At 51.8% G+C, this 27,145-nt stretch overlaps 11 protein-coding genes across 11 annotated transcripts; 3 read left to right on the top strand and 8 right to left on the bottom strand.

Moving 5' to 3' along the window:
- Positions 1 to 305: 305 nt before the first annotated feature.
- Positions 306 to 2,822, bottom strand: N7459_003486 (ABC transporter ABCE; the record flags this gene model as incomplete). The annotated part of the gene is made up of 6 exons (XM_056942670.1): positions 306 to 1,728; positions 1,782 to 1,878; positions 1,932 to 2,093; positions 2,148 to 2,550; positions 2,712 to 2,736; positions 2,803 to 2,822. The coding sequence occupies 6 exons, from the start codon at positions 2,820 to 2,822 to the stop codon at positions 306 to 308; spliced, it is 2,130 nt and encodes a 709-aa protein (XP_056802553.1).
- Positions 2,823 to 3,865: 1,043 nt separating this feature from the next.
- On the top strand, positions 3,866 to 8,378 carry N7459_003487 (chromatin-remodeling ATPase CHD1; the record flags this gene model as incomplete). Its single annotated transcript, XM_056942671.1, has 2 exons — positions 3,866 to 8,205; positions 8,261 to 8,378. 2 exons carry the CDS (start codon positions 3,866 to 3,868, stop codon positions 8,376 to 8,378), a joined length of 4,458 nt encoding a protein of 1,485 aa, XP_056802554.1.
- A 1,154-nt stretch (positions 8,379 to 9,532) lies between these two features.
- Positions 9,533 to 10,785, bottom strand: N7459_003488 (C2H2-type zinc finger protein; the record flags this gene model as incomplete). Its single annotated transcript, XM_056942672.1, has 2 exons — positions 9,533 to 10,143; positions 10,239 to 10,785. The coding sequence occupies 2 exons, from the start codon at positions 10,783 to 10,785 to the stop codon at positions 9,533 to 9,535; spliced, it is 1,158 nt and encodes a 385-aa protein (XP_056802555.1).
- A 518-nt stretch (positions 10,786 to 11,303) lies between these two features.
- N7459_003489 (aldo/keto reductase family protein) lies at positions 11,304 to 12,377 on the bottom strand (the record flags this gene model as incomplete). Its single annotated transcript, XM_056942673.1, has 3 exons — positions 11,304 to 11,784; positions 11,834 to 12,266; positions 12,326 to 12,377. The coding sequence occupies 3 exons, from the start codon at positions 12,375 to 12,377 to the stop codon at positions 11,304 to 11,306; spliced, it is 966 nt and encodes a 321-aa protein (XP_056802556.1).
- A 684-nt stretch (positions 12,378 to 13,061) lies between these two features.
- On the bottom strand, positions 13,062 to 13,795 carry N7459_003490 (uncharacterized protein; the record flags this gene model as incomplete). The annotated part of the gene is made up of 2 exons (XM_056942674.1): positions 13,062 to 13,601; positions 13,667 to 13,795. 2 exons carry the CDS (start codon positions 13,793 to 13,795, stop codon positions 13,062 to 13,064), a joined length of 669 nt encoding a protein of 222 aa, XP_056802557.1.
- A 774-nt stretch (positions 13,796 to 14,569) lies between these two features.
- On the bottom strand, positions 14,570 to 15,717 carry N7459_003491 (uncharacterized protein; the record flags this gene model as incomplete). The annotated part of the gene is made up of 4 exons (XM_056942675.1): positions 14,570 to 14,608; positions 14,677 to 14,769; positions 14,819 to 15,033; positions 15,090 to 15,717. The coding sequence occupies 4 exons, from the start codon at positions 15,715 to 15,717 to the stop codon at positions 14,570 to 14,572; spliced, it is 975 nt and encodes a 324-aa protein (XP_056802558.1).
- Positions 15,718 to 16,467: 750 nt separating this feature from the next.
- On the bottom strand, positions 16,468 to 17,397 carry N7459_003492 (uncharacterized protein; the record flags this gene model as incomplete). The annotated part of the gene is made up of 3 exons (XM_056942676.1): positions 16,468 to 16,650; positions 16,718 to 16,946; positions 17,009 to 17,397. 3 exons carry the CDS (start codon positions 17,395 to 17,397, stop codon positions 16,468 to 16,470), a joined length of 801 nt encoding a protein of 266 aa, XP_056802559.1.
- A 682-nt stretch (positions 17,398 to 18,079) lies between these two features.
- Positions 18,080 to 19,279, top strand: N7459_003493 (uncharacterized protein; the record flags this gene model as incomplete). The annotated part of the gene is made up of 3 exons (XM_056942677.1): positions 18,080 to 18,163; positions 18,236 to 18,981; positions 19,042 to 19,279. 3 exons carry the CDS (start codon positions 18,080 to 18,082, stop codon positions 19,277 to 19,279), a joined length of 1,068 nt encoding a protein of 355 aa, XP_056802560.1.
- Positions 19,280 to 19,405: 126 nt separating this feature from the next.
- On the bottom strand, positions 19,406 to 20,230 carry N7459_003494 (uncharacterized protein; the record flags this gene model as incomplete). Its single annotated transcript, XM_056942678.1, has 2 exons — positions 19,406 to 19,584; positions 19,636 to 20,230. 2 exons carry the CDS (start codon positions 20,228 to 20,230, stop codon positions 19,406 to 19,408), a joined length of 774 nt encoding a protein of 257 aa, XP_056802561.1.
- Positions 20,231 to 21,595: 1,365 nt separating this feature from the next.
- Positions 21,596 to 23,149, bottom strand: N7459_003495 (U4/U6-U5 snRNP complex subunit PRP31; the record flags this gene model as incomplete). The annotated part of the gene is made up of 1 exon (XM_056942679.1): positions 21,596 to 23,149. The coding sequence occupies one exon, from the start codon at positions 23,147 to 23,149 to the stop codon at positions 21,596 to 21,598; it is 1,554 nt and encodes a 517-aa protein (XP_056802562.1).
- Positions 23,150 to 23,603: 454 nt separating this feature from the next.
- On the top strand, positions 23,604 to 25,670 carry clf1 (putative cell cycle control protein (Cwf4); the record flags this gene model as incomplete). Its single annotated transcript, XM_056942680.1, has 1 exon — positions 23,604 to 25,670. The coding sequence occupies one exon, from the start codon at positions 23,604 to 23,606 to the stop codon at positions 25,668 to 25,670; it is 2,067 nt and encodes a 688-aa protein (XP_056802563.1).
- Between the last annotated feature and the right edge of the window lie 1,475 nt (positions 25,671 to 27,145).

Genomic DNA, 27,145 nt, shown 5'->3' on the forward strand with positions numbered 1-27,145 from the left:
GTCCTTAAACCAAACAAGATAACTCCGGCTGCAAAAGACCGCGCATGCCAATCAGAAACCCCCGGCACATCAGTCTGACGGAAGATGAGTATGGATTTCATATTCTTCCGTCAGAAATACCGAGGTATGCATTGAAAAGACCGGAGCCTGGAAGATGCGATTGCAGGGATATTGACGAGAAGCGTTGTGATGGAATAGTTGATGGTCCCAAGAAGCCGAGGAAGTGCTTCGTTGAGCTTGGAGATCGAGATCAGTGGGAACAAGTAGGCCGCTGTTTCTTAGCCAAGTTTTCATCACCACCAATGTCATCCATCCTCGTCATCCTCGTCATCCTCGTCATCCTCGTCATCCTCGTCATCCTCGTCATCTTCCGGCAGACCCTCCGTACTGCCGGGGAAAACCCGGGAGCGCCGAGAGGGCGCCCGACCCTGAACCGCCGAGGCTCTGCAAACGCCAGGGAACGCCATTAACCACCTGATCCCTCTGTTGCCGCGGCGCCGTTTGTGCTGCCGCTCCGAATCGCGGCCATCACGCTTGTGACGGCGGCGATAATGATCGTGAAGAATGCCCTCTTCAACTCTCTTCTTCCAGGAAGTACTGTTGGCGATGAGAGTTAGCATAACCTGTTTAAGACATACCGGCAGAAGAACACTTACGTAGTTGCCGGCCAACTTCTGCTCCTGGTCCATTTGACTCTGGTACTTGTTGATCCGAGGGCGGTAACTGTTGGGATCACGACGGAAGGTGACATCCAGGCTGCGCAGGAACTTGTTGCAGCCGGTAATCAAAGACTCGGGGGTGTTGGCGTGAGCATCCACGGACGGCTTACCGCCGAAGACGATAACCCGGTCAGCCAAGTAGGTGGCCATGATGAAGTCGTGCTCGACGATGAACGCAGTCTTCTTAGTATGCATGATGAAACGCTTGATAACACGAGCAGCCACAATACGCTGCTCAGAGTCCAAATAGGCACTAGGCTCGTCAATGAGGTAGATATCGGCGGGCATACCCAGGGCCAGAACGATAGCGACACGCTGCAATTCACCACCAGAGAGATTCTGGACTTCCTGGTCGATGAAATCATCGATCTTGAGGGGCTTGTAGACATCAGTCTGGAATTGCGGCGAGAGGAAGGCAGCCTTGATACGCTTGAAGAACAGCTGGCGCACGGTACCCTGGAACTTGGGAGTGATCTTCTGGGGCTTCATGCTGATGTTCATTTTGGGAACGGAGGCAGTGCCATCGGGCTTGTCAGCACCAGCCAGCATTCGACAGAAAGTGGTCTTTCCAGTTCCGTTCTCACCCATCATGACGATGATTTCGGAGTCGGTAAACCGGCCAGGTTCGATCTTGAGGTGGAAGTTGCCGAGAGTCTTTTCCATCGCAGGATATGCGAAGGCACGTCCCTTATCGGCGATAAAATCATCACCGGCTTCAGTCAGACGGAAAGTGAGAGACTCTTCACGGAAACGCAAGTTCTCGGTGGGAATGTGGCCATCCAAGAAGATGTTGATGCCTTCACGAACAGAGGAAGGCAGAGTCACAACACCGTAAACAGCTGGGCGACCATAGAGCACGCAAATAAAGTCGGAAAGGTAATCCAGAACCGACAGATCGTGCTCCACTACAATGACGTAGTCGTCAGGACGAAGGAGACCGCGAATGGTACGGGCAGCAGCCAGACGTTGCTTGACATCAAGATAAGACGAAGGCTCGTCAAACATGTACCTGATTTTTGGTCAAAATTTGGACCCGGTGCACATCTTCAGAATTAAACTTACACGTCAGCCTTCTGGACGCAAACCAGACCAATGGCGAAACGCTGTAGCTCACCACCAGACAAGTGGTCAATGTCACGAGTGGCAACCTGCTTCAGTTCTGAATTCTATGTCAGCGAATATTTCCCAGCTGCGAGGCGTGAGATTGCATACCGAGTACATTCATGATGTCTTCCATGTTATCCAGCTGGTCACGGGCCTTGATGAGGTCCTGCACCTGCTTGACCGGGCCCTTCACTGCGCGAGGGATCTGATCGACATACTGAGGCTTCACGACAGCTTTCAGGTTGTCTTCCAAAACCTTGGTAAAGTAGTCTACTTTCATTAGCATCTTCCCAGCGCGTATATAATGTAACAATCGTCACATACTCTGCAGTTCCGAGCCACGGAAGTACTTCAGGATCTCCTCCCAGTCAGGTGGGTTATCATAGCGGCCCAGATTAGGCTTCAGCTTGCCACTCAGAATCTTCAGCGCAGTACTCTTGCCGATACCGTTCGTTCCAACGAGACCAAGAACCTGACCCGGGCGGGGCATCGGAAGACGGTGGAGCTTGAAGCTGTTCGCCGAGTAACGATGGGTGACCTGAGTCTCCAAGTTGGTGGGCAGGTTGATGATATGTATAGCGCCGAACGGGCATTTCTTGGGACAGATACCGCAGCCAATACACAGGCGCTCGGAGATGAAGGCGATCTTCGATTCGGGGGTCACTTCAATGCAGAGTTTACCGGTGCGGACCACGGGGCACGACTTCTTGCACTCTTGACGACATTTCTGATCTAAATCAGCCCGAGTGCTCAAGAAATCCATGGTATATTATCGAATGGTGCATACCTTCGGTTTACACTGTAGTCACAGGAAGTTCCATGTAAGCCGGCCGTAAAGGAGATTTTTGGAGCGCGAAAAATGTGGTTAGCGGGGTAGTTGAGACGAACCTTGTCAGAGTTGACAATCGCAATACTATGTTAAAAAAGTAATCATTTTAGGCGCGCACAGTTGAAGATGAGGAGATCTGTTGAGACATACCGCGTGAGCTTGTCAGACATGGTGGCGGTTTGGGTTCAAGGAACCAGGATCGGGTATCTGGTGGTAACAGGAAGCAGAGAATCGCGGTCTCTGGGAAGCAGGATCCGTGGAGTCGAAAAAAAAGCTGCCGCAGCCAAGGAGAAGGGGTGCAGGAGAGCACCAAGTGTCTGCGCAGACTCGATCCGAGGGAAGGCGAAACAATGACAACGAGGGGCGCAGAATCGAACGCTTTCTTTCTTATTGTGGGCTGTGGTGCCTCAGGCCACTACACGGTGACCGCCCGGCGCCCGCATTATTTAGCGCGTCTCTGATTGGCTCGCACAGTGGCCGCGGCCCGTCAAAAACTCCGGAATCACCTGACCGCCAGCTGGCAAGCGCGAAGCGAGGGAGCTAACACTGATTTGGCAATTCCTTCATGCCTGATGGCTGAGGCACCAGTAGATCCTTGCCTGCAAACCAAACCAAACCGAATCAATCCTCTCCCCAACTCTCTTCCTCACTCGTCTCGTCTTCCCACGAGCCATCCATCTCGCCCCTCGCCCACCATTCCTTATTCCACGCTGATACCCTAGTACCCCCTTTTACGGGGTCACCACGCTATGGAGTGTAAGTGAATTTTTTCAACTCTTCTTCAGCGCCAACACATCGAACGCTTTGCCCGGGTACTTCTCCGCGTCCTTCGACCCACTGCAAGAAGTCCGGTCTCGCTCTTTTTATGAAGATTGATACGGCCTCTGATCAGTGTGGGATAAACCTGATGCCTGCGTTTCTCTTGGCCGGATCTTGTGTGTCAATCTCGCTGTGACTCTCCCCCCAGTCGTGTTCGCGTTCATCCCACCCGTCATCAAATCCCATCGAGGTTTATCAATCTTGATATCTTGCTCTTTCTTCCCATTTGGAAGCTCAATTTTCCGGCTGTTTGAGTCGCGTATCATTGCTCTACAGTTCCCAGCGTGTCTGGTGCGTCCACAATCCAGAATCGAACTCCAATGCTGACTGCCCCTCGGCCATAGCATCTAGCATGGTGATCCCATCGGGTCAAGAACCTCCTTCATCCTCCACTATGTCGAATGGCTACGCGCACTCGCTGGTGGCGGATAATGATCATGCTGCAGTCGACGTGGTCACGAAAAGCGAACGTAGCTCGCCCGAACCTGTCGAGTCCCATCCCGTCTCCGAGTCATCCCCCGAGCCCGATGCCGCGGACGAGTCCTATGACGCCGAGTCTCCCGCCTCCGATGGGGAGGATGACGATGCTGCGATGAATAACACCCATGAAGAACCTGATATCTCTAGCCGCGAAAACTCTTCATCACCGCAACCCGATCGTGGCCTCAAGCGCAAATCGTCGCCGCCAGATGAAACCGAGCTCATGAGACAAAATCCGGACTTGTATGGACTGCGTCGCAGTGGTCGCGCTCGCCATGCCCGTCCTATCGTCGACTCTTCCGACTCAGAATCGGATGCTGTTGCACCGCGCTCAAAGCGTCGGCGCAAGGAATTGTCTCAGCGGCCGTCGAAGACCTCGCGGTCTGCGACTGTCTCATCATTCTCCGAGACCGATAGTGATGAGTACGGCGGGAAGAATGCGCGTGCTAGCAAGGCCCGCCGGCGGCGTCTCAAGGAAGGGGCAAACATGGTGCCCTCGGTCCCCGAACTCCGCTTCTCGACTCGAAACGCTGCTTTCAAGGTGTCCAACTACAATGAAGATGACGACGACTCCGTATTTGAAGATGACGCAGATGAGCACGCCCCGAATTACTGGATGAACAACTACGTGGAAGACACCCGGCCCGCCGTTGATGTCGTTCTCAACCATCGGCTAAAGGAAGGCATCGACTCCAATAATCCTGATGTCGACCGCCAAGACTTCGAGTTTTACATCAAGTGGCAGGACAAGTCCCATTACCATGCCACATGGGAGTCCAACGAGGACCTAGCGAACTTTCGCAGCACTCGTCGTGTGGATAATTATGCCCGGAAAGTGCTCAATGAAGAGCTCCGTCTCCAGCACGATCCCGATGCCCCTCCTGAGGACCGGGAAAAGTGGAACCTGGACCGGGAACGAGATGTCGAGGCCATCGAAGACTACAAGCAAGTTGAGCGAATTATAGGTGTTCGCGAAGGCGAAGACGGCACGACGGAGTATCTCGTCAAGTGGAAACGGCTTTTCTACGACTCATGCACATGGGAACCGGAGGATTTGGTCAGTGATATTGCACAACGTGAAGTCGATCGCTTTATCGACAGGTCTGCTCGCGTCCCTGTTTCTGATAGAACAGAATCCAATCCTGCCACGCGCGAACCGTTCGAGCCAATTCATAGCTCACCGAGCTTCTTGCAAAATGGCGAGCTCAAGGACTTCCAGATCAAAGGTCTCAACTTCTTGGCCTTCAACTGGGTCAGAGATCGCAATGTGGTGCTCGCAGACGAAATGGGTCTAGGCAAAACAGTGCAGACTGTCTCTTTTATTAATTGGCTTCGTCATGTGAGGCGGCAACAAGGACCTTTCATTGTTATCGTTCCTCTGTCTACTATGCCTGCATGGGCTGAGACATTTGATCACTGGACGCCCGACCTTAACTACGTTGTCTACAATGGCAGCGAAAAATCACGCGCCGTACTCCGTGACTACGAGTTGATGGTGGACGGCAATCCAAAGCGACCAAAGTTCCATGTGTTGTTGACCACCTATGAGTATGCTATGAACGACTCTCCGTTCCTTGGGCAGTTCAAATGGCAATTCATGGCTGTTGATGAGGCGCATCGTCTCAAAAACCGTGACTCCCAGCTGTACGTCAAACTGGTTGACTGGAAGTGCCAGGCTCGCCTTCTCATCACTGGTACACCCATCCAGAACAATCTTGCGGAGCTGTCATCTTTGATGGACTTCCTTAATCCCGGGGTCATTCAAGTTGACGTTGACATGGACCTTAACTCCGAGGCTGCATCACAAAAGCTGGCTGAGTTGACTGATGCAATTCAACCGTACATGCTACGTCGCACGAAGTCTAAAGTGGAATCTGACCTCCCTCCAAAGACGGAGAAGATCATTCGGGTTGAGCTCTCTGATGTTCAGCTAGAGTACTACAAAAACATACTAACGAAGAACTACGCTGCCTTGAATGATGGCGCCAGAGGGATGAAGCAATCGCTCTTGAACATTATGATGGAATTGAAAAAAGCAAGCAACCACCCTTTCATGTTTCCCAATGCAGAAGCCAGGATCTTGGAAGGGAGCACTCGCCGAGAGGATATCCTTCGCGCCATGATCACCAGCAGTGGAAAGATGATGCTACTCGACCAGCTACTTCGCAAGCTGAAGGGTGATGGCCACCGCGTTTTGATTTTCTGCCAAATGGTTGGAATGCTCAACATTCTGAGTGAGTATATGGAATACCGCGGCTACAAATATCAACGACTAGATGGGACTATTCCATCCGCGTCACGTCGACTGGCAATCGAGCACTACAATGCCCCCGAGAGTACCGACTTCGCGTTTCTTCTCTCCACTCGAGCGGGTGGTCTTGGTATTAACTTGATGACTGCTGATACTGTTGTGCTCTTCGACTCGGATTGGAATCCTCAAGCGGACCTGCAGGCTATGGCACGCGCACACCGCATCGGCCAAACCAGACCTGTCAGCGTCTACCGGCTTGTTTCGAAGGACACAATAGAAGAAGAAGTCATCGAAAGAGCGCGTAATAAGCTTCTCCTGGAGTTCATCACCATTCAACGTGGTGTCACTGACAAGGAAGCATCTGAGATGCAAAACAAAATGGCTCGCGTTGTTGGCGAACCTAATTCGACGGAGGATATTTCGCGCATTCTCAAACGTCGCGGCCAGAGAATGTTCGAACAGACCGATAACCAGAAGAAGCTTGAGCAACTTGACATCGACTCAGTTCTTGCCAATGCTGAACTACATCACACTGAAGAGTCGGAGCAAATACAAGCTGACGGTGGTCAAGAGTTCTTGAATGTCTTCGAATATGTTGATATCAAGGTCGATGATCTTAGTTGGGATGACATCATTCCCAAAGAACAACTCGAGGAAATCAAAGCAGATGAGAAGCGCAAAGCCGATGAGCAATACCTCGCCAACGTCATCGAGGAGAATCGTCCTCGCAAACGTCATGCGCCAACTGAGTCTCGAGATTCACGGGAAGAACGCAAGGCCAAACGTCAGGCCCGAGCTCAAGTCGCCATCGACGATGGCGAAGATGATGGTAGTTCTTTGGACCCTAAGCGCCCTCTTGGTGAAAAGGAGTACCGTTCTTTGTCACGAGCCTTCCTGCGGTACGGTGATATGGCCGACTGCGAAGAACTCATTCTTGAGGACGCTCGGTTACAGAATCGTGATCGCGACACTGTGCGTGCCGCTCTTCGTGAAATGACCGACAAGGCCGCTTCCCTCGTCCACGACAATGTTGCAGAAATGGCAGCACTCAAGCAATCTGGCAAGAATCTGACCAAGAAGGAACAAAAAGCCGTCTTGTTTGACCACCACGGCGTCAAACGACTCAATGCCCATACCATTGTAGACCGACCTCAGGATATGTCTCTTGTGCGAAAGGTGACAGGGTCTTTGCCAGACTTCAGGACATTCCGTCTGCCTGAAGCGACCAAGCTAGCCGATTACAGCTGCTCTTGGGGAGCTCGTGAAGATGGGATGCTATTGGTTGGTATTGCACGCCATGGGTTCGGTGCCTGGATGCAGATTCGGGACGATACCGATCTGGGACTGGGTGATAAGTTCTTCTTAGAAGAACACCGGGTGGAGAGAAAAACGCAACGCATGCAAGGAGAAGAAAAGTCTACAAAGTCTCCTGGGGCTGTTCACCTTGTCCGTCGTGCTGAATATTTGTTGTCTGTGTTAAGGAACAAGCACAACGATGGCGCCAACGCTAGCGCAAGGCGAGCGGTCGACAACCATCACAGGAACAACAAGCGCAATTCGCGTATTGGTAGCGGTAGCGTCTCAGCTTCTCCTGCGCCATCTGCCCGCAAGGGTCACCGTGAAGCCGACCGGTCTCGACAGCGTTCTCACACCCATGGTGGTCGAGATGATTTTGAACGTCATCACACACCCCTCCATGATCGCCCCAAATCTGGGCATGATGTTGACCGTCCTCGCCATCGTCTCTCTGATGCCACCAACGAGGAGCTTCGTCGTCGCAAGCCTCATGAAAATGGTAGTTCCAACAAGGAGGACATGGCCTTCATGTTCTTCAAACCCATTGTCCCGAACTTGAAGCAAGTGTCCCAGATCACAGCCAAGAACTACCCCAACAAAGCTGAACGAGCCCTGAAGCTCCGGAATACCATTGTCAAGATTGGTGAATTTATTCGTGATACCTTGGAAGGCCAGCAGTCAATGCCTTCGCTCGAGGTTCGCCTTTGGTGAGTTATGGTTTGAATTCAATCTTATGATGCTCGTTACTTACTAGGCTTTTAGGGATTATGTCTCTGTCAATTATTGGCCCAACAAGGAGGCCAGTGGATCCAAGCTTCAGCAGATGTTTCAAAAGGTTCAGGAAGCCGGCAAAGCTTCCAAGCCTTCCAATGGATCATGATACTCATTTCCTTCGTTCCGTTGCCCAGAAGCCGCTGCATATGACGGATTCTGGTTTCAGCCTTTCTTCCTCACGGGTTTATAACCTACTGACCCTGGGTCGCCCACCACGATCCTCGATGACGAATTCTTCCGACTATGGCTGATCTCAAATAACCTGATCTGCCTGGCATCTCAGCTGTCTCTGAAACCAATATCACCCACACAGTTTCTGTCATTGAGATACAACGTCAATTATATTTCAGTATCATTGAAGGTACATATGGATGCAATGAGTTGCATGGCATTGCGATGGCGTCGAATGATTTGCGCACCAAAACAAGCACAGAAAGGAGAGTTCGATTTGAGTTGAAATATGATTTGGATGTCAAACGACTTTTTGCATGGCGTGCTTGGTGTCTTCTCGTTTCTCTCTGGAGTTATCTTCTGTTCCTCCTGTTCTTTGTCTTTCTTCTCTGGCAGATCAAGTCGCGCTTGATCCTCGACCGCTTTGGCTGGACCCGGGCTAGCTGGATCTGCCCTATAATTCTTGTTTCAATTTTTTTTTTCCCTTTCGGCATGCTTGCACGCATTGGCCTGGGCCCTCAGCGCAATGATATTGGTGGCCACGGCATTTTCTCTTCTTGTCTCTGTTTTCATTTTCTTTGATCAGCATATGTACCTTATGGAGTGGCTACCCGGGCGTCGATTGATTTCGTTTTGTCCGCACAAGATCATCCAGCGAGTTGGAAGCTTTGCTTGGAAGGCCTTTCTCTTCCGTTAAAACGAGTGGAATGAAATATGCTGAGCCCTTGCTGGTTACAGCTCGGATCATCAATAATTCCCATTCATTTTCCCTGGCTTGGACATCTCTTGCGTAACAGGACCTTCTCATCAACTAGGTCATGAATGAGTGTCATTGTACCTGGGCGAGGAGAAGACAGCTAACCCTGACCTAAAGCAGGACATTCCCCTTGTCCTATAACAACTATTCGTACATTTGTTCATTCCGCACCTCCCCAGCCTTCCCATTCCAACCTATGAACGCATCCTAACGCCCGCACTGCGCCATATCCAGTAAATAGTATCGATAATATCAGAGGCAGGGATATCCAAAACTAGCAAAACACCGGAAAAAGAAAGAGACATTTAGAATCAGATGGTCAAGCAGCTGAATTAGCCTCGGTTGACTTCAGCCTGATCCTGCTGACGCTGGAACTGCATTTGCTGCTGCTGCAACTTCTCCAGATTGGAAAGATTCTCAGACGATGCGGGTAAAGCACCAGTCTCGGTGGCACCGACAATGGCACTGAACAGCCGCAGTTCACTGTCAATCACGTCGTCTAGAACAGATTCCTTCTCGAGCCAAGCACGCTCGCGCTTGGGCCGGATGTCATCCCACTCAGCCCGCAGCTTGGCGGTTTCCTTCTCGGCCCAGTGGATCTGTCGCCGCAACAGGCGGTATAGCTCTCGCGGAGGCAGACTAAGCTCGTGTGCGTCGAAGCCAAGCTCCGGCACAAACTCCGGCATTGTCAGGTCATCTGGGTCTGCGGCGTCGGCGGTGGTGGAGATGACAGAATCAACGTGGGGCTCGAGGTCAGCACCATCTTTGCCTGGATGTGAAAGCTTGAGGCGGATGCGTTGGAGTTTGGAGGCCGGGGTGCCGGCGATACTGCCTGGAGCAGCAGTGCTGGATTTGGTATCTGTAGGACGAAGAGAGTCGATTTCATGGACGGAGCGCATGTGCTTGGTCAAGGCATCAGAGCGTGTGAAATTGCGGTCGCACTCTGGGGGATGGTTCATGTTAGTCGAGGTGGATGTATACATGCAGCGATGGAATGCGACATGGGAGACTTCAGGGAATGCAGCAGATTACACGTACCGGGCAAGGTGCAGTAGAATGGCTTCTCTCGAGTATGGCTTCTCATATGAGCACGCAGCGCATACGCACTAGCATGCGTTTGTCCTTTGCGGGAACAATCAACCCACTCGCAGGAGTAGCGCTTCTGTCGGCTGCCGATATGTTCAAAATGGAGGTGCTGCACCAGCCCATCCATGTTCCCCAGATCACCAACGCTACATCCATCCCAGCGGCACACCGTGACCTGGTCCCCAGTGTGACCACTGTAGTCATCATCTTGGTTGTTGCCCAGGAGCCCTATCAGGCTAGGGCTGTTCGGAACGTCGCCGGAGCTATCAGAGGAGATGGAAGCTGTGGGTGATGGTGGCGGAGGCATTTCGTCTTGAACTGAAGATAGAGGAGTCTGTCGATCCCAGGAGGTTACTCCAGTGCGTCGACGCTTCGAGGGAGGCAGGTTGGAGGCAGAGGGGGAGTGAGCGCGGCTTTCATGCTTGATGGACTCCCGATCTGAGTCGTCCGCGGTCCCAATGGAGGAGAGGGGGGATCCAGGGGATTCTCTTGATGCCATGGTGAATATGCAAGCAGTCCCAGCTATGGCAAATTCGCCCGAGGAGAGTTTGACAGGATTGCCAACACGAACTGGGAGGGAGTGAAACATTGGATGCTGGCGCAAGGTGAACTGTCAGCGATCAGTCACGTGATGCGACTCGACTTGACCTCGTCAAGCGCGCTCCGTATTTTTTCCTCTCTGGTTTTCTTCCTCCACACACACTTTCCAGTACAGCCATTTGCGTCCTTATATAATAATGCACTAATCCCAGGCCAGATAGAAATGTCTTATTGTATATCAATGGTGAGTGATGACTGTTTTGCTCTCTTTATACTGCCTCGCACAAGATGAACAAAAAGAAGAATTCTGCAATTCCGACAATCTCCTCTTGCCTTGTTCGCATTGCAACAGCGAGATTGCGTGTTGACTCTTCTACACTTGATCTGACTAGCGCAATTTGTTATATGCATATTTGCTGTTACATTCAAGCTATGAATCTCAAGCTAATGATCTCCAGTATATAATAGATTTTATCCTCAGTAACGCGGACCGGCAACGGTGTGCTGCTTCAAAATCGCATCAATCTCAGCCATTTCCTCATCAGTGAGCAACTTCACTCCAACCATGTTTTGCACGACCTTGTCGACGGTCGTGCCACCAGGAATCGGGATGATAGTGGGCATGTCAGGCTTCTCGTTTAAGCTCCGAATCCAGCCCAGAGCAATCTGAGCTGGGGCAACGCCCTTGCGATCGGCGAGGCTCCTGACCTCGTTGATAAGCTTCAGGTTATGGTTGAAGTTTTCCTCTTGGAACCGGGACATGCGTCGCCGCCCGTCATGCTCGGGAATATCGGCCAGCGAGGTGACTGCGCCAGTCAAGACACCACGGCCCAGCGGCGAGTATGCCACAACGGGGATGTTGAGCTCGGCGCATGTCCTGGCGATGTCGTTCTCAAGGATATCGGTTGACCACAGCGACAATTCGACCTCGACAGCCGCGATGGGGTGCACCTTTGCTCTATAGAGTAGTTAGTATGGTATCATTGCATTCATCTTGTCTGACGTACGCTCGCCGGATCGTCTCCGCGTTGACTTCACTGAGTCCAATGCCTCCAATCTTGCCCTCCTTCACGTATTCCGCCAGGACCTTGACGGTGTGCTCCACAGGGAAGTTGGGGTCCTGGCGCGCACACTCGAAGATATCCACCTTCTTCTTTCCGTCCAGCAGACGGAGGGTATTATCCACGCTGCGTCGGATGTTTTCTTCAGATCCATCGGGGACGATCTGGTGAACCTTGAGCCCACCTTTGATGCTGAGAACAATCTTATCCGCATTCTCCGGGTACTTGGTGAAGTACTTGTTCAGGAGGTGCAAGGAATTGTACTCAGGCTTGCCGTACAGCTCGCCGCCGTTCCAGAAGTTGGCACCCAGCTCCAGCGCCTTGTTCAACGTTTCAAAGCACACTTCCTGAGCGGGTGGCTGGGCGTTCCAAGTCATGCCTGAGATCGATAGTTAGCACCGTTGGTTGTGCTGGAACCATTGACAAAACAGAACGTACGCATAGTGCCATAACCAGTAGGGCCGATCTCCTTTCCAACGAGAGTAGGCATTGTGCGTATATACAAAGATACAAAGATGCGACGAAGGAGTTGATTTGTGTAGAATGAAATATGAGAAGAGACGGGCTGGAGCGATGTCTTTATATCGCCCCGTCTCCCAACTCATCGCATCGCATCCCACTTTTCTACTCTTTGCGCCCCGCAGAATGCCATTCTAAACCGGCAACTCAGTGATACCCCGTCGACGGTGCCGTTCTGCAACGTTATTGGTCCAGCAGCTGTGGCGTCGGCTTTGCCCAGTTCTGCGACCGGTGTCCGTGACGTCGCCGGGGATAAGTTGTGACCAAAGGTGGACCCGGAGTTAAGCGCAAGTGTCCTTCTCCCAAGCATGTGTCGGCTGTATATCCATATGTCCGGAATGCTTCGGCTTAGGCCTTTGAAGATCACTTTATCACGGCCAACTCATGGCGCTATCTAGGTATTCTCAGACCCGACGTTGCTACGGCGGACATGCATCCTCAATCTCCGGGAACCCATATCTTGCAGAGTCCCTGGCATTCAAGTCCTCCGGAGCTACGAATTGAAAGCTGAGGAGCACGATGATCCCAGAGTTCCTGATAAAATAGTCCATTGGTCAATTGTCACACAGCTATGTAAATCACATCGAGTCATCCAACATTTTCCCTACTGCTTCTTTTGATATCTCCCGGCGATTTCCCACGTCAGAGTCCCCCTCTACCGCTTCAATCCAATCTCATCCGAGCTATCAACAAGATTATTGAACCGGTTCGCGACCTCCTGATATACTGCGTTCAAGATACGCGGCACATCTGACGCCTCAACGCGCTTCTTGCCGTCCCATCCGGTCCCGATCTGGACGTTCTCGATTGGCTTCTCGCTCTCGTTGTGCCTGACGGTTGTCGTAGCACTCACACCATCGCTGGAGCTCGTTGGTGTCGCAAACGTGTTTTCGGGCTTGCCTTGTTCCATGTCGATGGTGGGTGTTGGGAAGCCGAACGGATTCGGAACAGCTGGAGGATTGGGGACAGGAACCACCGGGGGAACAGGCACCGCTGATGAGCTGGGAAGAGCTGACGAGTTGGGAAGAGCTGACGAGTTGGGAAGAGCTGACGAGCTGGGAAGAGCTGACGAGCTGGGAAGAGCTGACGGGCTAGGAGTAGCGGATGGACTGGGAGTGGCCGATGAGTCTGGGGGCGACACGCCGAGCATGTTGAGCACATCCGAGAGGTATCGCTCGGTATCGGGGATGATTCTCTGAGCAAATGTTAGCGAGATGAGATGTTTAGCACCTCTGCGTATTTCAAAGTGAGTCGGCGTACCGGGGCGCGGGGCTCTATAGTCTTGGTTTCGCTGCTCAGCCCTGGGACCGGGTAGGCGTAGACAGAAGACAGGGCGAGAGCCAAAATCAGCATGGTCGTGCCGCGAGGCCCATACGTTGGTCGTGGCATCTTGAGAAACCTGTCTGTGTTGGTTGTGTTGAGATAGGTGTACTTGGCTCACAAGGTCGAGGGTGGTCTTCGTAGTAACAAGAAACACAGCAAGCCCCTGGACAGGATCTTCCACACGCGAGGGCGATCAGGATCCACCGTTGTCTTTAATACTTTGCGTTTAGGGTTCAAATATTTCTTGTCTAGAACAAGGGCTGGGTATACAAATACCAATGCTCACATACCTCGCCTATCAGACATCTCCCACGTCTTCTCCCCTGGAAAACCTCCTGTAACCACTTCTACTAGGGCCTACTTGAAAACATCTGTATTCTCAAATCCAAACTTTGAGGCGCTCCATTGAGCAGCTTGTTGGTCTCTTGGGAGGCCTTGGTTGTGAATCTATCCAGGGATGGATGTGCCCACAGGGTGGGTTTCTTGGAATGACAGCCAACATTCCGCAGGGCTGTCAGTGCGAATGAGAGTCTGTTAAATCATAATGATAATGCCAAGCTCATTTCAAGGGGATCTCCCCTTCCCAGTGGAGATGGAGTTGAAGCAAATTTGGTATGACGAGGTGAAACTGTCCTATAGTCCATTCTGCGCAGTATCCGGTAAAGAGTAGATCGTATCGTCAAATACCAAAAGAAGGGTCAAGGGTCTGAAATATCCAACAAAGCTGCTTACGAGCGTGGGACCTGATAGGTCCCCTGATACTATTGAACACAATCTGCCAGTCGGCCAACCATCGCATGTGCATTGCGTGGACAAAATTTGCTCCCAGTCTCACACTCATCAAACACCATCATTGAACTGATAGTGATTCATCCACCGCTAAAAGCCAAGGTCAGCTTCTCGCAACAACATGAACAGTCGCGTTCATCGTCTTCGACGAAACGTACCTTGTCGTATGGCTTCGAAGAGTCGCAAAAACGGAGATCCGTCGCAAGACGGATAACATTATCAGGGTCATGATTGATTGTGGACGCATGAATCTGTGGCACCCTGTCAGCACCGAAGCCAAGCCAGAGCGCCAATACATACCATGTGAGGCTTGTGCAGAACCACATCGCCCGCCTCGTAAGCCGAGACCAGCCAGCGCCGACCATGTTCGCGAGCAAACTCAGCCGGGAACTCCGACAGCAAGCCCGTTGCCATCATATTCGAGTTGAAGGCGTTCTTAGCCTCCTCGTCGGTCATTCCGGCGTCTGTCGCCTTTTTGAAGAATGCCTGTTCCATTTCGACTCCGATGCTGTCGCCTGCCATACATGAATCAGTGGGGTGCCATCAATGGCCCAAGGAAAAAAGGTCGCACCATTTTCGAGATAAATCAGCCCCCCGCCATTCAATTTGATATCCCCCATCGGTACCCAGGCCGTGACACTAGTCGGCGCCCCATGTCGGAGGAAGATCTGATCGTAGTGCACGCCAATCGGCTTCGAGCCGGGGATATTATTCCGGAGCAGTGTCCGGCGCAAGCTCAGCGTATCCTTCTCCCAGCCGGAAAACTTGGCCACGAAGTCATACAACGCAGGGTGGTTGCAGAACTTCTCTGCATACCAGTCCTGATAGTGAGCGTCCAGGGCCAGGTCGACAAACCGCGCTGCCCGCTCGCCACCGGGTTTTCCGTTGCCGCCGATGTGGCCCGCTCCAATACCGGGGTAGTCTTCGTGCGCTTTGGCAGGGTCGAAGATGCCTTCCACCGGCTTGGTGCCGGGCTTGAGGACGCCGGTGGATTCGAGCGAGGAGAAGTATGCGTCCCGGGCGGCGAGGACGTCGTTGCGCGGCAGGACTTGTTTCAAGAAGAGATAGCCGTCTTCTTCGTATCGCTTGCGAAGTTCCTCAAGAGGGAGTGTTGGGTCGGAGGGGCGCAGGAGGGCTGCATTGTCTGAAGTCAAATGGCCGTCGTTGACGGCGAGGTGGTCTGCTAGAATGGCGACCATTGTGGGTGGAGATGTACTCAGGTTGAGTCCAGATTGAGAAAACAGAAGAGTATAGACAGAGCGAATGCTGCATTTCTGATGGAGGTTTGCAAAGGCTTTATATCTTCTCTGCCATAGCTTGTCGCTCTCGTCGTGGGGACGTCGGGAATTCATCCGGGGGGACATCCGAGGAAGCATCCAACCATATCTAGATGCATGTCAGCTTTTCCCCGCATGGGAAGCTGTTCCACAAATTGACGTGGGACTTGTGACTGCGATGCAATACGATGGAGGGGAGCGAATAGAAAAGAGTAACAAAGCCCGCGGTTGCAGCGGAAAAAGCGTACTCGAAGAGGAAGTCAAGTGGGGACTGGGCGACAATCCACTGCGGGAAATGTTACTCTTTACTCCACTGTCTAGGTCTTGAATACATGAGTTAAATCATTAATGCTACTTGTAGATGAATGCCCGAAAGGCAGTATTGAGAGGCAAATGACGAGACATGCACAGCTCTACCATGACTAGCAAGATGGAGAGGAGATGTCATATGCTACGTGTTCCGATCCTACGAGCTCTAATACAAGTCCATCTTTCACGTTACGAACTACAAGTCTCTCAATGAAGTCGCTGATAAGATGATGTCGATCAATATTTCGCGCCCTGCATCCCAGCCCAAATGTCCCGCTCATGATAGTCATATTTCGTCAAGAAAGGAAACCAAAGGAAAACACCATGAAACTCCCAAGAAAAATGTGAACAGAAATCCTGATCTCATGGGACATGAAGAGTATCGCCAATCGCCTTGCCGAGAAACCACTGGGCAAAGGTTCTAAAGGCCGCATCGTTTCCATGGGTGAAATCGTACATCGCGCTGGGACGCACGGTCAGAGTTTTACCATCAAAGTGAGCTTCGATAGCTCGGCACTTCACGCCCATGAGTGATATGACCAAGACCTACACCATAAGTCAGTTCAGGAGAACGAAGCATTGGACCAACGGGGCCAGCGGGATGGAGGCTTACCGGCGCCATCATGTGGTGGCGCAAGCGCTTTCTCCGAAATTGCGCAAACATGAGTCGGAGAATTGGAAGTAGCTCTCCGTAGAGGATGGTGGATTCGGTGGCGACCATGTTGTTGTAGATGATAGCCTTAACGTGTGGGTAGGCAGGGTCCTTCAAGTCTAGGATCCGGAAGCACCCAAATTCGGGCTGTTCGTACTTGAACAAGCCGCATTCTGGAAAGTCACCACCACTGGGCGCAAGTTATATGTCAGGGGATTAGCTTATCAGTGTTTCTCGCAATGGGCTGCTTACTAGTTGTATCTCCAAGGGTCACTCTCGCCTTCATCGTTGGCATGCGATCTACAGCGAGAGATATAGTGCACGAGGAACCAATTCATCTGACGAGCGATATCGTACGGGCGCTTGAATGCAGGGCTAATGTCCTCCATGTCATCCAAGCCATTATAGGACCCGAGAGTCTCCTCATTGGTCTCTAGTATCAAGTGGCTCGGCTGGGCAGCAAAGTAGGATGGTTTCTGAGGCGATGTCTCATCCAGCACCATAGGATCAACGCGGACATTCAGATCTTCGAGCTGCTTCAGGTCGAACTCGTCGACTCCGAAGTCCCTGACACGGATATGCATCGCCATCAGCGCCACACGTATCTCACGCTGGGCGGGTTCAAAGATCCTCTCTGGCATGGTGTGTGAATGTAGACAGAGATGGAAGAGACAATCAACATGAGCAGAAATGACTGCCAGAAACTCCGGAGAACCGGCGACTTTATGTGCAAAAAGGGCGATGTTTTGATTTCTCGGATCAAACGCGGGCCGACGGGACTGGGTGACTGCCTGGGAAAGCGCCAATCAGAGGCTGAGGCGGAAGCCCCTGTAGAAGCGCCGGGCTGTCCATCGTCTCCCTCACCATCGTCTCAACGTACGCCAACCAGCAGGCCTCGCTCTAGGTTGGAACATAACTGGCACAGCTAGTGACCAGTATTGCTCCAATCAATCTCCAAATATAGGCGATCTCCCCCCCTAGGGTATCCATGCTTCCCACGGCACCAGAGGCGCTTCATTTGCACCCAATCTATACGCGCCGTCGACGGTCACCCCAACCCACAGACAGGGGAACGACGCACTCAGCCGACCAGCAATTTGCTGGCCAATGGGGTGAGATATTTTAGGCAGATACGCATCGGCGCTTGCAACAGAACCGTGATTCCCGTGCTGAAAACCATGTAGATTATAAGACCCGCGTTGTCCAGACGGACATCTATGGCTTGATCATTTCCTGTACCACGCACTTCTATCTTCTCAATTTTTACCCAGTCAAAGATCCAACTTGGTGTCTCTCCAATACCAAGTCTCGGTGAACACCATCATGGCTAATAAGCCAGACGAACTACCTGCAACCTCCAAAGACTGGCAAGAGGACTTTCTCAAACTGGGTCTCACTGGTCAAACCGTGTTTGGCAGCAAGTTTTCTTCGGCCTCGAAGATCGAATATGAGCAATTTCTGCTTTTCCGGGCTCTGTAGGTGTCGGGAGCAAGCCTCCTGAAGTTCCTCCCTGGCATCAACAAGTGGATCTCCGAAGCGAACAAAAAACTGAGCAAATACAAATCATGGGACACGTATTTGAAGAATTTCTTGCCACCCGATTTTGGGGAGGGCAGTTTCGCAGTCGCCCGGTATTATCAAGTTGAAGTCACAAGGACCGAAAACGACATGGATTCTCGAGCGCTTGCAACTCCTATTGCACATCGAACTCGCGCCCAAGTGAAAGCGGCGACTAGGGGGCTTGCCAACCTACATTTGCAGACACCATCGAAGTCAACAAATCTCTCCCAAGTGTTGGATCCCGAAGGGTCTGATCTCGATCTCTTAGTGGATTCGGAACCGTCTAGCCCGGAGACACCAAGCCCGTTGCAGCAGATCACGCCTGCCCCAAAAGAGCTGGAGAATGTGCTTTACCCGCCCACCAAAGATGAACAGATTGTGAACTGCGCCTTGGTTATATTTCTGAATGCTCTTACCATGAGGTTTATCTTCAACAATCACTGGACATTGCACAGAAAGGCCCTCAAAGCTACTTTCCGGGATACAAGTTTTGAGGCGAGGACCGATGGATACCTCGGTGACTCTCAGGGGTATGCGCGAGTTCTTATCGAGGTCAAGCCTGTGATGCGAGAGAAGAAATCACTTGCGATCCAAATGCAGGAGACTGCCCAAATGGTCGCCTGGATCAAAAGTGACCCCGAAAAGCTAGATGGAACCAGGAAACTGTGAGTTTTCCCATAGTCCCAAAGGACTTATATCAGCTCTCGGTGCTAACTGAGAAACAGGCGCCTTCACATCTCTCAAGATCGGCATGAAATATACCTGACCGTGGCTGAGTACGATGATGATTATATCAGGTACCTGACCGATGAAAGGAAGAGCACCAAGGCATTTTCATTCCTGACTATGCATGAATTTGGACCCTGGAGTACCCAGGATGCAAGTCATATGAGAGAATTGGGGCCTATTCTCCTGGCAATATCCCTTCGCGCAGAAGCTGGACAGAGAAGTAATTGGACATGATCAAATTGGAGACGAGATGCTGAGGGTTGAAGGTGATTCATGTATTTATCTGGCTCGTTGCAATCCCGAACGTATATATTGCACAGGGGAGTAGTAGGTACAGAACTTTGACCCTAAACCATGACCTCATACTGCCTCTTGATCCGTCCAATCACTAATCTCCCAAGACCTGAATTCGTCTTCGATAACCAACTTCATAGTCGTAAAGACAATCTCCTCATACAGCTCCTTGGCTGCCGCTCTCGCTTTTGCATGCCACGGCCCTAGGCCCCCCAGCCGGGCATCATTGCGACTACGCCAGATGCCTGTGCCCAAACATCAACTCAAAGTCCATATTAACGATCAGGTAGACTTACAGGTTGCCAGATTCTGTTCTTTGTCGTTTTTCGTGCCAAACCAATACTTCAACAGCCCCCCGCTGGCAACAGCCTCCTGGTGGGAATAGGCATCCAGTGCATGCAGGCGATCTTGGTCCACGTTTGGTTTGAGCTGGGAGCGAAAAGAAACCACATAGAAGGTTTGTGTTGTCCATGGGTGACCTTCTGTTTCCGAGAATCCTTTCAGGAGATCGAAAACCTCGACCCAGTTAAAGGAATCCAGGTAGTCTGCAGTGGCATAGTCACCATGAATCGGTTTGAAGAAAGCTAGCGCCAGCGCGAGAAGTCGGCTTTGCGTGTCGAGCGTCTTTAGATCCAGGAGGTGTGGCGCGTCATTATATGGTGAAGCGATAAGGCGGGTATCACTCTCCGCAGATGCTGGATTCCCCTGCTCGTTTTGGTTCGGTTTCAATTGAAGCGAGGCCGCTGCATTGAACTTCAAGTCGTCGAAGTCGGTTGATACCAACGTATGGGGCAAAAGCTGATTGAACCGCTTCTTGGGGGTAGATTCATCGATAGAACCGAAATTGGGGGACGTGCCGGTTAAGCCCGGAGCGGCCGCGGCCACAGTCATGTTCGACGCTTCCAACAATGGATCAGAAGAAAAATGAAATAAAACAACTTTCAAAGAACACAGTCAAAGAAAGCACCGAATCTTGGGTTGAGGTAATATACAATAATGGCGCAGAGGGATATCAGACAAAAGAAAGAAAGTGCCGAGTGCAAGGAATAGAAAAGGAAGTCAGATCCAGCTGCACTGGCGATCCTGATAAGGTATAAATATGAGCACACTTGGCATGCTCACCGCTACCATGTCTCTGCTGGTCCTTTCGTACCACATTCCATTCGATTGCGAAAGAGGAAGAACTGGTGAGCCAAAGGCACGGCGCAAGCACGCCATCCCGAGTGCCACAGTGGGCGTTGGGGTTTGGGTTCCAGCGGCGCCCCCATCGCAGAGAGCAATCACTAGGAGAGCCGGGGCAACTCTGCGTCTAGCAGGATTGTACTTTTGTCACCGAAATAACATTAAGGTCATATACTACTCCTGCAGCGGAATTTTTAAAGGGGTTATTTTAGTGAACTTAGCGCATCGTACTGTATACACCACCGAACCGATTATAACTTAGGCTAGAATTGAACCTCGTTGAAACCGTGTAGAATATGATGTAGGAATACATGTAGATATGTGATCTAGAGAATATTACACGCAAGGCACAGCTACATAAGTTCCAATGTTAGAGTGGTATAGGAATCGATTAGTAGAGATTCGCTACATTAGCTAGTAAAAAGTATACTAGCTTACCTACTGGAGGTTATCAGCAGGTATAGAGAGTCAATTTGCTGGTAAACTGGTCATTCAAAGATATACTTTGACAGTGAGCAGCTGGCAGGGAGTAGATGGTATAGGTATAGCTCGATTATAATCAAATTCTATATGTTTTGGTTGTGTGCATTTCATATGTCCTAAAAAGGCAGGATTTTTTTGAAAAATTTGGGTGCAAGGGCAGGAGTATCCCCAGTCCCGCTTCCAAGAGTATACTGCGACCGCTAACTGTACATTCTTCTGTCCTTATTGGCCTTGATATGTATATATGTGTGTGATTGCCATACGCCGGCGAGTTAGTACTATGGTGGGCGACAACATGCGAATCCTCGCTATTTTATGTTCTCCTTTTTGCTATGTTTTTATCTTCTCTTTGGGGGTGCCGCCCTACCAAGTAGTTCAAGGATGTTGCATCGTATTACAGCCGCGAATAATGTCCACCAGATAAGCACGGTGAGTCGTTCTCTTTCAAGGCCTCGTTTCATTGGTCATGGCCATTTTTACTATACAAAAGTGGTATCATGCGGGGAATATCTAAACTTGCCCCTGATCGTCCTCCGCCGAACGCCGTCCGAAATGCACACCGCAAAAGCAATCGTCATAGCCATGCCCAGTCTATGGCTTCGGTGGTGGGCCCATCTTGCCTTCTCCAGTGTCAATCTTCTTCTTGGGCGGGATTGCTGGCACTTTGAAGCCATCTTTCTCCTTGGTTTGCGTGCTGTTGCTGCTCTGGCCGCCAACCTGGGTGAATGTTCCCGAGTTAAACCAGCGATCTTCTTCGGCCTTGCGCTTTCGGTTCAGCTCTGCTTGCACCTTCGGATCAACAAGCTCCAGACCCTGAACGGGTGTGAAAGCAATCGTACTGGCGGTTCCAGCGGTACCAGAGAGGGAGGATCCAACGCCAGAGGATCGGAGACCCTTCGACTGAAGAACACTGGCAGTACCACCGACGCCACCTTGGCCAAAGCCACGAAGTGACGAGGCAGTGCCACTGGATGGAGTAGCTGCGCCCCAGCCCTTGTTGTTCTTGCTGAGCTTGGCGCGGGTTCGTTGGTCGATCTGTGTTGCTCGGATTCGGCCGTCATTCTGCTGGCCGAGCATACCCAGACCGACGGTGCCTTCGCCAGTACCATAGCCGACCTCTGATTCCTCCTTGCCGAATGCGACGCGGTTCTGAGCCTTGCGTAGTTCAGTCATGGCAACAGCCTCCTTGGCCTTGCGAGCACGACGGCCACCACGCTTTCGGGATGGCTTGTCGTCGGGTGCGGGGAGAGCCTTGACACCAGCGTTCGGCGCAGGCTCCGTCAACTTTTCCAGCCGCTTAAAGCACTGCTCTTTCAGCTCCTCGCCTAGAGAGCCGTCTTTGCTGTAGTTGGAGACATCTGCGCGAGTGGCAAGAGCCATCTTAGCGGCAACAATCCGGATGGCTTGCTTTTTCAGATCATTCGGGACCTCCTGAATGATCGGCGAGTCGTACAAGAAACCTTGTGACCGGATACCAATGTTCGTAGCAAAGCCAAGGCCCTCCTGTCTCCTTGAGCCCTGTGCCCCCAAATTACACGCTGGAATCTTGGCCAACTCCCGCAAGCCACCAGACTGGTTGAGAAACTGCGCCGCAGTCTCTGAACCAATCAGTGCTGCCAGATTCGGCGCGATCTGGTTCACGCGAGACCGAATGCTCTCCGTCAGCGCTATGCGGTCACGGTCGAGCTTGAGGATTCTTGCGCACGTATCAAGAACCGTTTTCAGTTCAGACTCGCTCATTTCCCGGCCCCGCGTGGTCGTTCCCTCGACCGCGACGACCATCAAGGACGGGCCACCCAGCACCGTCTTGAGCGGCTCACCAACCATATTATCCGAAGAATCAGAAAGGGCCTTGATATCGCCTAGGGGACCATTTTGAAGAATCGCAACTGTCTTGGCGTACTTGATCGGTGTTGTGACCAGGGTCTCGAGTTCGGGAAATCGGACGGAATAGTGGTCGCGTAGGACCTTGTGTAGACGTGTGAGTTCATCGGCAGTCGTTATAGAGAGATCGAATTCATTGGACACTTCGCCACCTTCCTTGGGCGCTTGCTGCTCCTCCTCGGGTTCTTGTTCGAGTTCCTCGTCCTGTTGGAAGTCCTCATCTTCCTCGAAGTCGCGCAGGAGCTCCTCTGCAGTCGACATTTTGGCAATTTGGCGCTGCTTTTCAAGCCTATTTTCCCAGGTCGAGAAACCTGAAAAGTCCTTTCAGAAGCTGGGCCCGGAGTTGTCGAAGAAGCAAATTATGCGGACGCCGCAAATCACCAGTTGCGCCGGCGAGAGCTAGGCTTAGTCATACAAAAGCTTGGAGGTATGGGTGGCGGAACGAACCCAAAGCGCAGTCCCGTTGATTTCATCGGAGATTCACGAGAAATGCTGGAAGCGTCACTGCCGCCACTCACCTTGGACTGGGACAGTCCTGTACTGTTGACTTGATCAAGGATTGGCTGCAAGCTCTTGCGCCTTGAGTGTTTGCCCTTTTGACTTACTGTCCCACTTCGATCGCTTTTCTTCGGAATCAGATTTCACGTCTCGCTGGCACACATCAACTCATACTCGCCATTTTCCCTCCCATCAATCCCCCCACGAACGCACCATCATGGAGGCATCACGCGGCCCTCCTCGGGTCAAAAACAAGGCCGCTGCGCCGATCCAGATCTCTGCGGAGCAGCTGCTCCGTGAGGCTGTTGACCGGCAAGAGCCTGGCCTGCAGGCGCCGACGCAGCGCTTTGCCGACCTTGAAGAGCTGCACGAATACCAGGGCCGGAAGCGCAAGGAATTTGAGGACTATGTGCGCCGGAACCGCATTAACATGAACAATTGGATGCGCTACGCAGCCTGGGAACTGGAGCAGAAGGAATTCCGCCGGGCGCGGTCAATCTTCGAGCGCGCGCTGGACGTCGACTCAACTTCGGTCGTGCTCTGGATCCGCTACATTGAAGCCGAGATGAAGACCCGGAATATCAATCATGCCCGCAATTTGCTCGACCGTGCCGTGACGATCCTGCCCCGGATCGACAAGCTCTGGTACAAGTATGTGTACATGGAGGAGACCCTTGGTAATATTCCTGGTACTCGTCAGGTTTTTGAGCGGTGGATGTCATGGGAGCCTGAGGAGGGCGCTTGGAGCGCATACATCAAGCTTGAGAAGCGGTATAACGAATTCGAGCGAGCGCGTGCGATCTTCCAGCGCTTCACCATTGTCCACCCCGAGCCGCGGAACTGGATCAAGTGGGCACGGTTCGAGGAAGAATATGGAACAAGTGATCTGGTGCGTGAGGTCTATGGTGTGGCGATTGAGACCCTGGGCGAGGACTTTATGGACGAGAAGCTCTTTACAGCCTACGCCAAGTTCGAAGCCAAGTTGAAGGAATACGAGCGCGCACGAGCGATCTACAAGTATGCGCTAGATCGGCTTCCGCGGTCTAAGTCAATGGCCCTGCATAAGGCCTACACAACATTTGAGAAGCAGTTTGGTGACCGCGAAGGTGTCGAAGATGTCATCTTGTCCAAGCGCCGCGTGCAGTATGAGGAGCAACTCAAGGAAAACCCGCGAAATTACGACATCTGGTTTGACTTTGCACGGCTTGAAGAGACAGCGGGTGATCCAGAGCGTGTTCGGGACATATACGAGCGAGCTATCGCGCAAATCCCGCCATCACAAGAAAAAAGACACTGGCGCCGGTACATCTACCTGTGGATATTCTACGCAGTGTGGGAAGAGATGGAGGCGAAAGACATGGATCGCGCGCGACAGATCTACCAGGAATGTGTCAAGTTGATCCCACACAAGAAGTTCACCTTTGCCAAGGTTTGGCTGATGAAGGCACAATTTGAGATCCGTCAGATGGAGCTACAGCCTGCACGAAAGACATTAGGCCAAGCAATTGGCATGTGTCCCAAAGACAAGATATTCCGCGGTTACATCGACCTCGAGCGCCAGCTTTTCGAGTTCGTGCGGTGCCGCACTCTCTATGAAAAGCAGATCGAATGGAACCCCTCTAACAGCCAGTCTTGGATCAAGTATGCTGAGCTTGAGCGTGGCCTGGACGATCTGGAACGAGCTCGAGCGCTCTATGAGCTCGGTATTGAACAGCCGACTCTTGATATGCCTGAACTGGTGTGGAAATCCTACATCGACTTCGAAGAGTACGAAGGCGAATATGAGCGCGTCCGGGCACTTTACGAGCGTCTCCTCCAGAAGACGGACCACGTCAAGGTATGGATCAACTATGCCCGGTTCGAAATCAACGTGCCGGAGGACGAAGAGGAGGAAGAAGAGGACGAGGAGCGACCGATCAGCGAGGAGGCGAAGCGACGTGCACGGGCGGTCTTCGACCGCGCGCACAAAGTGTTCAAGGACAAGGAACTCAAGGAAGAGGTATGTGTTTTCTATCTTTCGGTTTTAGGTAGACTGATGCTAACGATCTTGAAGCGCGTGGAACTACTCAACGCCTGGCGCTCATTCGAGAACACGCATGGCTCACCGGAAGACATCGACAAGATCGAGAAACAGATGCCGCGCCGCGTCAAGAAGCGCCGCAAGCTGGAGGACGATCGATACGAGGAGTATATGGACTACGTGTTCCCGGCAGACGATCAATCCGCCGCGAACCTGTCCCGCCTGCTCCAGAAGGCGCACCAGTGGAAGCAGTCCCAAGCATAAAGCGATGGGTTGTGATGATAGCACCTGTTTGCTGAATCAACTACTGTAATCTCATGGACCCAATGAAACATTTCATGTCGAGCCGCCCAATCATACCTATCTCTAAGTGTGTAATGCTTAGATTGTACATGCAACGATATAATCACGACATAGTGGAAGAATTCCTGGATCCCACTTTCTTCGAGACGGCCGAGGTAGGCATCAAAATACGTATACGTGCATACCTACGTAGGGTATGGAGGCTACCTAACTGCCACTGTCGCCTTAAATATATTTGAAAAGATTGATTTGCCGCATCAGTATTCCTATCCATGGATTGTCAAGGTTCAGCCGCCATTCATTCAACAATCTCCAGTGTATACCCAATGGATTCGACAATTCCTTCTGAGCCAGTTAATGTGGTTGTTTTCAAAGCGCGGGACTTATTTTACAACGGCACTACATATACTTCCAGATATATAGTTGTAGTACCCTTGAGCCCAAAATCTGGCGATGATCTATTTTTGTACCCACACGCCTGAAAATTCGCCGACCCTCTTCCAAAAAGTCAGCGAGAAGATCTGCAGAGGCCTCCGATCTATTTCTGTCAACAGACTTGTGATGTTGGCCCTATTTATTCCATGCATATGTACCAAAGGACCTGAGTAATCATTTCATCGCTCGAAATCCCAACACCTGGCCCATACCATAATAGACGACAGGGCCATTATTTCAAGGTTCTCACTAACACGGGCTATAAAATCTGGTGTCTAGAAGCAACTGCCTCGACTGATAGATTTGGAAGAGGGCAACGGCTGGTGATTTCCACCTGAGATCAACATGGGCAATAGCCAGCGTCGGAAGTGGTAATCCCAGCGCGGTCAGGCTCGGGGGCTGGTGCGACACAGGACAAGGTGAGAGTCAAGAGAAGCGGCCCCTGATTGGCCGGTACCTGCATCGCGGAGGCTATAAAGCATCCTGATTGGGCGAACACAATCTCCCGACTGGTTGGTGCTGTGCATGACTGCTTTGTATCACGGCATCCACCATCAGTTGATCGCGACACCCGCACGAGGCCCCCAAGGAACCCCTCAGTTGGGGGCGGCAGGAATGCAACGGGCCCGCGGCTGCGATGGAAGCCATCAAATGGCAAGGCTGGAGGGCTGGAATGTGTCAGGCGGGGAATTTTTATCGCTCGTCAGAATGGAATCTAGCATTCCAGACACACTGCATCTATATAGTTTCTTTTTATCTACCTATATAGACAGCCGTCGTAACTCCTAGACTTGGTGTTGCATGAACCAGGCACATCCCGGTTTACACGGATCTTGGGTTCCACGGTTCCACGGTTTCGGCCGCGGTCGAACCACGGATCGCAAACCGGAAAAAGGGGGTTGTTTGTTTTCCAGCCTCCAGTACATCGGTGATAGTGGTGCCTTGCATCGCCCATCGAAGGGGGGCTTTTTGTGCTGTATGCACCTACACTTGGGCCCCCC

The sequence above is a fragment of the Penicillium hispanicum genome (genome assembly GCF_028827665.1).
Source record: "Penicillium hispanicum strain IBT 35686 chromosome Unknown utg000003l_segment0_segment0, whole genome shotgun sequence".
In the NCBI taxonomy this organism is placed as follows: Eukaryota; Fungi; Ascomycota; class Eurotiomycetes; order Eurotiales; family Aspergillaceae; genus Penicillium; species Penicillium hispanicum.